We start from the raw sequence: 9,901 nt of genomic DNA on the forward strand, positions 1-9,901 counted from the left end.
AGTTAAAAATTAATAATGTTGTAATTTTTTTAAATTTTTCCTATCCCTAAATAAAAATCAAAGCAAAAATAAAATTTTGTTTTAATTTGAAATTTTTGTTACTTTCAACATAACCTCAAACAGCAGTTGGCTGACTTTTCCATATAAAATTTCACTACAAAATTTATGTACAAAATGTTAAAACTATATATGTACATATATAAATATATACATATATATGTTTGTACATAAATTAAGTTTTAATTATTTAGAAAAAAAAACGATTGAGCTGGGTTTGCGTGTGTTTACTTTAATTAGTTAATTACAGGCATGGCCGAGCGGGTTAACTTTGCATAGACTATGCGTTTAGGTGTGCAAGGTTAGTAACGTTGTGTTAATAATGCAATTTTTTTAAATTTATTATTTACTTTTTTTTTTAGAAAAATAAAGAAAATTTTGAAAACAAAAAAAAAATATAATAATTAAGCGAATTAGTAGTAAAACAATCGAATTTTTATTCAAAATATATTTTTCAGCATTTCAACACTACAAAAAGCAATAAGTGACGGCAGCAGGATACTGAAAATTCGCTTTAGTTGATTTTATGCGTGATGGGCACGAGCGAACTGAGCTCGCACAAGCAAAGTGCAAGTGTGTGAGTGTGTGTCAGTATACAAAAGTGCGTGCGAAAGGCAGTTTAAAGTTGCATTTTTTCGTTTTATTTTATTTTTTTGTGAGAAAAGCAAAGCACTTTTTTGTTATTTTGTGTAACCAAAGTCAATCAAACTAAACTAAACTAAGCATAGCAGAAAACCAACAACAAGTGAAATAGACAGTTAAAATCGAAATAGATGTATTTAGTATTATATAAACATAGATATATACAGACATATAGTTATTTGATTTTTATAAGATTTACACTTATTAACATATTTATATATTTACAAGTGCACAGGCAATAAAAAATGAATATTTACAGAAATAATAATTAAAAGGCATGCAATAGCGCACATACATACATGTTTGTGAATATAAGCGAGTATGATTGGCATAAAGCATTGTAGTAAATTGTGAAAGCAATTGAAACAGTTGACAGATGTCTGAACGTAAAATGAAATGAAAAAAGCTGCAGCGACACGAGAATGTAGTAGATAGTTACAGAGTACAGTTAGATGAACGTCGATAGGACTAAACGCGTTCAAATAAGAGCGAAACCCATGAGGAGAGTATATAGCGACAATACAAGAGCAATAAATTCAACGAGAATCAACATTTTCACACAAGAAGATACACATTTTTGAGTTGAAGACAGAAAGAAGAAGACTTCAAAGTCAAAATTTATTCAATTTACAACATCGTTTTTTCATGTTTTGTATATAGTAACTTCTACAAATTGGGAGGTAATTAACTAATTCGTAAGAAGAATTCATATTTTTGTTTTGAATTTAAATTAAGCACAGCTTAAATATTCAAAAGCTTTTTGTGAGCTACAAAAGCTCTGAAGCATATTGGTATGTAATGAAGAGACTCTCAGAAAAATAGAATTATTTTATTTGCTTTTTAAACACAGCTTGAATATTTTAAAAAATTGTTTGAATTTTCAAAAGCTCTAAATCACATTGGTAAGTAATTAACGAATTCCCAGTAGAAAAATATTTGTTTTATTTGCTGTTTTGAATTTAATTTAAGTACAGCTTTAATATTTAAAATCTTTTTTTGAGCTTTCAGAAGCTCTGAAGCACATTGATATGTAATTTACGAGCCTGCAATAAGAAAAAATAGTTCTTTTTTTTGGTCTAAACTTATTTTAAGCACAGCTTGAGCATTTTAAAGCTTTTTTGAGCTTTCATAACCTACAAAGCATGTGGCAACTAATTAACGAGTTTCCGATAAGACAATTCTTTTTTCTGTTGTGAATTTAAATTTGAATATTCTAAATATTTTTAGAACTTTCAAAAGCTCATAAGAATATTGTGTGCACCGTTTACAAGCGTAACTCTGCATTTGTTCCACATTGGTTCAGCTTTCGGACAGTACTGTAAGCAGGAGTTGGTATTCAGTGGTTTTATCAAGAATTATACGAATACATTTTAGTCTTTTTCGAAGTTATTATTTAATTGCAAAAAAAAATTAAGTTTTAGTTTTTTAATTTCCTGTTTTGCTTTTTGTATTAAGTAATCAACAAATTTTTTTCAAATATATACGCAATGTTAAACAGCAAACAGAAGTACAAAAAACAACACACCTCGGGTATAATAAATGTACACAAGTAGGCGTTGACGTGGACACGATGGCAGCCTCTTGCTTATGCTATGCATTTAACTAATTTAAGCCAGACTTTGTAGCGCTATTTCTAAGCCGAACCAAACACTAATTACATATGTATATATGCATGACCGTAATACATGTGCTTGACTACACTGGTTTATAGATTATGTTCGCAGAATATTTTCATATTAACTTTGGGTTCTATGTAGCATGTATGTTTATGTAGACAATTACAGTTATATTTTGTCAACTAAGTAAGCACTAATGCGCGTAGAATTCACTAATTGAATCTAAAAAGAAAACAGCGTTAACTTTGTTGCGATCACAAACGTTTTCTGAAGTAGTCTGCTAGAATGCAAGTGTGGTTAGGAAGAAGATTTTGAAGAATACCAGCAATTTGCATTATATCAATACATATCAACCATATTTTGGGTAGAAAAATTTTCCGTAAGTTTAACAAATATTTTTGAAAAACTGTTATCAATAAATAATATACTTTTTTTTCATTTGTGGATAATAGTTGTTTGATATTATAAATTTTAAGGTTAAATTTCAAAATAATATAACTTTAAAATTTTTTTGGAATTTTACAAAGCTTTTTAAATTCTTATTTGATAATTTAACTTAATTTAAAAAAAAAGATATAATTTTTCCCCTCATACTGGCATCCCAGCAGCCACTTTGAGTCAATGGCTTTGTTGTACGTACATATTTATTATATATGAAAGTATGTAACGACGGTTATGAGAAAATACACTTATACAAATTTTGCGAAATGTTTTGTATGAGGTTATGAAAAGGTCTGTGTAAAAGTATGTTGCATAAATTTATAAATTCGATCTCAAAAGAGAAACAATAAATGTCAACCAATTTATACAATTAAGAATATGTTGAAGAAAACATTGAACATAGAATTTTTTTTTTTTTTTTGTTTTGATTTCGCATTCAAAAATATGAAAAATATATTTAACGCACAATTAGAAAAAATACATTAAGAAATTTAGGAAAACAGTTATACAAAATTGAAAATTTCTTTTTAGAATTCATTTAAATTTGGAACAAAAGTGTAAATATAAATGAAATGTGTGTGTTATGCGTCGTTTGTGTGGTGAATAGGCTTTGTTAACAGTTTTGGATTTTTTTTTTGTTTTTTGTTAAAATTTTTTTGGAATTTTTTTTTAGAGATAACGTTTTTTGGGAAAAAAAATTTCCGAATAAAGTTGATTTTTTTTATTTTTTTGTGTTGAAAAGTTTGTGGAAAATCTGTTTTTTAAAAGGCATGACTAAGTACCATTAGGTGTGGTGAATATGCGTTTTGTTGTTACTATTTTTGGAATTTTTTGAAATCTTTTTTTGGAAAAATACAGTTTTTTAAATGGCATGAGTAAGAAATATCAGATGTATGGCGTGGCAAGCAGCCAGTATGACCTAACCTCAATTAAATGGTAAATATTTCTCGGTATAAAAAAATATAGGAAATACATGGCCAAAATGAAACTTTAACATGCAAATACTATTAACTATTGTCGTTTGAGGTTGAGAGTTATTTGGCAAAAGTAGATGAGAAGCCGTCATAGATATTAAGTCTCGATATAAAAATATAATTGAATAGAATAAATTATGTAAGCAGTAGTTCGTTTACAACCTTTTAAAAATCTAGAAGTCGGCTATAGACCTATAATTACTTGAAAACCTCCAAGCTAGCTGACAAGAAAATTTATCGAATAGATGTAACTGCATTTTATCATATGCACGGTTACGTTATTTCATAAAAGCCCTGATTTTGAGCGACAAATCGTCACCTAAATATCAAAAAAAAATTTTATTGCGGTTTTCATTGCTTACGATTCACTACTTCACACCGCTTCTACTACTTCATCCGCAGTCAGATATAACCACTATATAACCCACATATAAGCAATATATAACAATTCTATACCCGAAACTCAAATTTTGATTCAATATGAGTGGTTTTTATTATATCGCTTTTCCTTCACCTGTAAAATTATGAAAAGTGATGTTATATTTCTGCAATTAGACGTCAACTGACGTCCAACAAAAGCAGCTACATTCCTTTTTTTTGGTACTTTTTGGTTTTTTGATACTAAAAGACAACTAAATTGTTTCATGAACATAAAAATCCAATTTCAGTTCGCCAATCTTCTACTGCAGACTCAAGGAATCCTTGTATGATAATGCGTTGTAGTTGTATAGTATGTATGTATGTTTATTGAAATGGAATATTCATGACACGAGTAGTGTATTTTTGTTATTTTGACTGGGTTCATGGTAGTTTTGAGGGATAGATTTTGTGTACATACATTGAATTCATAACTACAACAAATATTGAAAAAAAAAAAAATATGTCCTTCTATTAAAGCACTAATTAGCACATCATCAACAACTAAATTTTTTTTTTTTTGCTTTAATAGTTTTTCATTCTAATTATTGTTTGGAAAAGAAACAACATACAATCAACGTAAAGTGAAAAGTTAAATTTTTTGTTTTTGTTTTTTGGTTTTTTGCTGAAATTTTATGTTTTACAATATTTGGTTTTCCCTTTTTAAAAAATGTTTGCATATTTTTCCTGACCTGCGATTGACCAAGTTGTCACGATAGGGATCCCTGGGTTGACGTTTCATAATGTCGCTCTCGGCTTGCTCGTAAGCGAGTGAGATCGCTGGCACCTGATCGTCAGAAGTGTGCATTTCATTTCATTTTTTTGGGTTGGTTTCAGAGTTTGTTTTCATTTTTTTTGTGATATTTTTGAAATTTGTTGTTGTTGTTCAACGAGTTGTGCGATGATTATTAAAAATTGGTATGTTAATTGGGCATAGAAAAAGTTTACGCACGCAACACACCCATACGCACACACGTATTAGCACGCACGCACACACATAGAGTTTCAATACGAAAAAATAAAGAGGAAGAAATAAAAAAAAAAAAAAAATTGCGATTAGAATTATACCATTTTCAAAGAAAATACTTACAAAAAAGTCAAAATCAAACTACTCATCATTAATAAGGTGTAAAAAAGTAAGACGCTTAACGCTAGTTATTACAAGAAAAGTGTAGTTAGCAAAGTTAAAGTTAAAAAATAAGTTCAAAAATAGTGTCGATACAGAAACGGAACGATATCTTTTCAAAATTAACTCGTTAAAATGTATAAGTAAATATATGGTAAGTAATAAGTTGGCAACTTGGCAATGACTTTTAAGAGGTTTCAAACTCAGTTTTAGACTAGCTAAGATAGTTCAAACACTATATATATGTATGTATGTAGACTAGTTAAATACTCATTTCAGTTATGTAAAGTAAGTAAGTAAAACGCTAATAGAATAGACAGCAATTAAGTGGCACGTTTTGTAAAGTTACTAAATCACATTTTTTTTTTGTTTTTTAAATAGTGTTTGTTTGCATTGTAACTGTTGTATGTTTTTAATGTACCAAACTTATTTCTAACTCTAAGATTTTGCACAAATTTTCACTAACAATTCGAATAATTTGTGTTTTCGTTTGATTTACAAGTATTTTTGGGGATTCTGTTTTTTTTTTTTTTTTTTTTTTTTTTTTTTTTTTTTTTTTTTTTTTTTTTTTTTTTTTTTTTTTTTTTTTTTTTTTTTTTTTGTGAGTTTTTGTACTAACATGTTCTCTATGGGAGTTAGAGTGTCTAAAAGAGAGAGAGAGAGAGATAGAGTTAATATAATTGCAATACGTAAACACAATGAACTCAGCTAACGGCTTGTAAACTGTTTTAGGATATTTGCAAGTTTCCATAGTAAACACTTAATTATTCTAACCTCAATTTTCGAGTTAAAGTTTAGCTAAGCTATATTGTATATAAAAAATGCTTAATTACGTGGTGGCAATGAATGAAGAAAGTATGGATGAATGTAAGACGACTGATGCAAGTGGAAACTTTTGAACTGTAATATGCGATGAAACAGTTATAAACGAATGCTAATAAGGTGGATAGGGTGGATATTTCGGATACGAAAAATAAAACTATGAAATTAGCTGTAAAACTAAGAAGATGCGAATTTATGCTGAAGACCGCGCTATGAGAAGAAGATTAAGAAGACTCCATGTATGTATGTATGAAGACATTTGAGTCATTTTAGAACTCATTTCGTTATATAATATATTTTGAGTTAAAAAAAAAAATTGTGAAATATTTTTAAATTTCCATAAAATATGCGAACTTTAATTTATAAATATTTTATAGTTTCAAGGCATAGATATGTATATAGAGTTTATATAAATACAAAAATAACAAAAAAGTTGAAGTAGTAAAAATATTGGATTGAAATTGCAGAAATCTTGAATGCAAAGCGTACGATTGTAGTAAGATAACGAATTAAGGATCTAAACTGGTATATGTGTGGCACATTAGTCAATCAGAATAGCCTAAAATATAATGCGAAGGCGCTAGAAAGAAAATTTAAAAAAAAACCCTAAAGGTATGCTTCATTATTTCTGTAGAAGATTTTTTTAAGGATTCTATATTCTAATATATGAATTGAGTTTCACTTTAAAGTTAATATGCGTGACACATAAGCCAACCAGAATAACGCAAAATATGTATAATGCACAGCGCCAAGAAGTGATTTTAAAAAATTTTTTAAGGTATGCTTAATTTTTTCAGAAGAATATTTCTTTTTAAGAATTTTATATAATTGAGTTTCTCATTCGTCACTTTTACAATTTTCAAAAGCACCTAAAAGTATTCGTTAATATTTCTAAAGAAGATTTTTTAAGAACTATACATTAAAATTTATGACTATTTTTAAAGAAGATATTGAGTGCCATATGGAACTCAACTTGCGCAACATTTCTACTGTATAAACTAGCGTTAAAAAATTGAGAGCTGGAGTTTTCAAAATCAAGTGGAATACGGCAGATACTTTAGAAATAGCTTTTAAATGCAGAATAAGTATATTTGTACGTCTTGAAATAGAGTAAATATATAAATTTGATAGTAGACAGAGAGCCTTGATATTGAATTATAATATACGCCTAAAAGTAGGCTATAATAAATAAGTAAGCGATGTTTGAATAGATTATTCATGATAAAGGCGAAGCAAAGTCTTAATTAGCTTTAGAGTAAAAGTTTTGAAGAAAATAATCTGAGCTGAAAACAGTGAATTGATTTTCCTTTTTCAAGAAAAATGTAGCAGACGAAAAGTCAGACAAAAAATATAAAGACAAAAATTAGTTTGTAAAAAAAGTATAAAAGGCAAGAAAAAAATTAAATTAAGTATTTAAATAATATTTTATTTAAAATGCGGTTTGTAAAACATGTTTAATAAAGTAACTAAACATTTGAGGTTACAAGTTGTAATATTTTTGGTATAGCGCCTTTTGAAATATAATACGAAAACATTTCCAAAACATAATTTTTCGCAATAATTCGAAAATATATTTCAAATATATTAGTGAACTTTCGAGAAAATATTTTTAACTAAGCGAATTTTTTTAAATTCATTTTTCAGTGTTACTTAATGACAGAAAATATGAAAAATTTTCGAAAATATATTTCAAATATAATAGTGAACTTTCGAGAAAATATTTTTTAAATTAATTTTTCAGTGTTACTTAATGACAGAAAATATGAAAAATTTTCGAAAATATTAGTTAGATTTTAGAAATGTATTTTGTAACAGCTCAACTTCATATTTTTCATACAAAATATCTTTGAAAATAAATACTTGAATATATGTACATATATTATAAAAGGCACACATTGGAAAATATATTTATATTTGACAATATATTAATATATGAAATTATTTTTATATTTGAAAAAAAAATTTATATTTGAAGTAATATTTATATTTGAAAATATATTCACTATTCATTGTAGTACTTTATCGAGTTATAGCGAGTAGAAAAAGAGGTTTCATTTGAGAGTAATATTTAGAATTTAAGTATTTTGCAAGGAAAAAAACTACAAGAACAGAGTTAGGTGTGAAAATACTGCTTGAAGGCATTCAAAAGTTTCTCAATTAGATATTCTATATAGAGATTTTCAAGATATTTACGATATAGTTATTATATACTTGAATATAGTAGACGAACATGCGCAATACTAACGCAAATATTAATTTCAATATAATAAGGTAAATTATGGTGAAGGAAAATTTATGGAAATATAATTTCAAAAGATTCTAAGCGCAAAAACCAGAAGAAGATTTTATGAAATTCAAACGAAATGCCTGCAAAAAAAAATATTCCATATTTCTCGTCCAATAACTAAGCGCTAAAACCGGATGTTGGTATGACAATTTTTTGGCCGATCTGGCAACATAATATTGCTAACAAAAACACACTAATTTTCAATTTTTTCCGCTGCGTTTTCGATATAACAGAACGAAATGATAGGCAAAACACAACAGAATATACGAAAGTAACGGCGCTATATAATGAACATATATATGTATGCATGTATAAATTTGTATTCAACTAACTAAGACTTTTATAAGTACATAATTTGTTGTACTAAAGAACTAAAAGTAATTAGAGTTAACGGTACTGTGGTGTTGCGTTACGTGATTGACGTACTTTGCTTTCTTTTTTTGTTTCGATAAAAATCTTTTATGCAAATTAATAAATTTTCTGCAATACAACGCGCTTAGTTTGATTCGGCCGAAAGTGGGGGCTCACTGCAAATGTTTGAGCACCTCTGGTATAGTTTTGCAATTTCGTTAAGGTATGCGCTCAAGTAAACATAATTTAATTGCATTGCGGATTTTTCGCAGTGTTTAAGTGAAAATTGTAAACTAATTTCGAGATTTTTTTGTTTTTTTTAAATAAGTTATTAAAAATTACATTTCAGTTAAATACAAGACAGGAATTGATACTTTAAAAGATGGCAGTTCATATTTGCGTTTTTAAAAATACTTTTTTGTTTTTGTAATAAGTATGCATAATACACTTGACTATTATAGGCAATTTATACTGTATATAACTGTATATGTATATAAAAAAGTAGTAGAAGAAAGGTAGTGTTTTGGCAAAGTAGACGTGGCATAGAATTGGGCATTAAATACTAAAATAATTAAGTAGTAAAGTAGTGATGAGTGAGATTTCAAATTTGAGGTGGAGGTGGAAATAATACTCGTCGAGTAACTGGGAACGCTTGAAGTTGGGATATTATTGGGTATTGTTGCGGGTAGCGGGCAGGCCATGGGTCAAAGTTTGGACATTCAGGCAAACAGGTAGCATAGTTTAAATGTAATACCTTTAAAATATAATAAATTCTTTGTTGTATATGCTTTTGGTTTTGATAACTTATATAACTTTGTTTTTTTCTTTTTATTTTATTTGATTTTCTTTTTTTGTTTTTGGTCGAAAGTAGCACCAAAGAGCGCGTTAAAATAGCTTTACCTTTCGTTAACCAGTTTATCACAAAATGGATTCCTGGGCTGACGTTTCATAATATCAGATTCAGCTTCTTCATAGGCTAAGGAAATAGCTGGAACCTATATTTGTGATTACACATACATACAGACAGATTTTATGGTGTTTAATAGATGCATACATAAATGTATATATAGACAACAAAAAAATATTAATGTTATATTTAAAAATCAAAAAACGTTTGAAGAAAATATTATTAAATAATATAGTATAGTTATATAAAATTGTATGTTGT

At 27.7% G+C, this 9,901-nt stretch overlaps 1 protein-coding gene across 7 annotated transcripts in view; it reads right to left on the reverse strand.

The window, feature by feature from the left end:
* LOC108966258 (sodium/potassium-transporting ATPase subunit alpha) overlaps window positions 1-9,901 on the reverse strand; it is a 79,374-nt gene that overhangs the window by 2,961 nt on the left and 66,512 nt on the right. The window contains exon 7 of one of the 7 annotated variants that reach the window (XM_018929039.1): window positions 4,840-4,934. The exons of 5 other annotated variants lie outside the window; for them this stretch is intronic. In XM_018929039.1, coding sequence (XP_018784584.1) covers window positions 4,840-4,934 — 95 coding nt within the window. Of the gene's footprint in view, window positions 1-4,839; window positions 4,935-9,633; window positions 9,729-9,901 lie in introns of all 7 variants that reach the window. One more of the 7 variants, XM_018929048.1, reaches the window with a different exon arrangement.

Source organism: Bactrocera latifrons, unplaced genomic scaffold, assembly GCF_001853355.1.
Source record: "Bactrocera latifrons isolate USDA-ARS-PBARC rearing strain unplaced genomic scaffold, ASM185335v1 scaffold_10, whole genome shotgun sequence".
Taxonomy (NCBI): Eukaryota; Metazoa; Arthropoda; class Insecta; order Diptera; family Tephritidae; genus Bactrocera; species Bactrocera latifrons.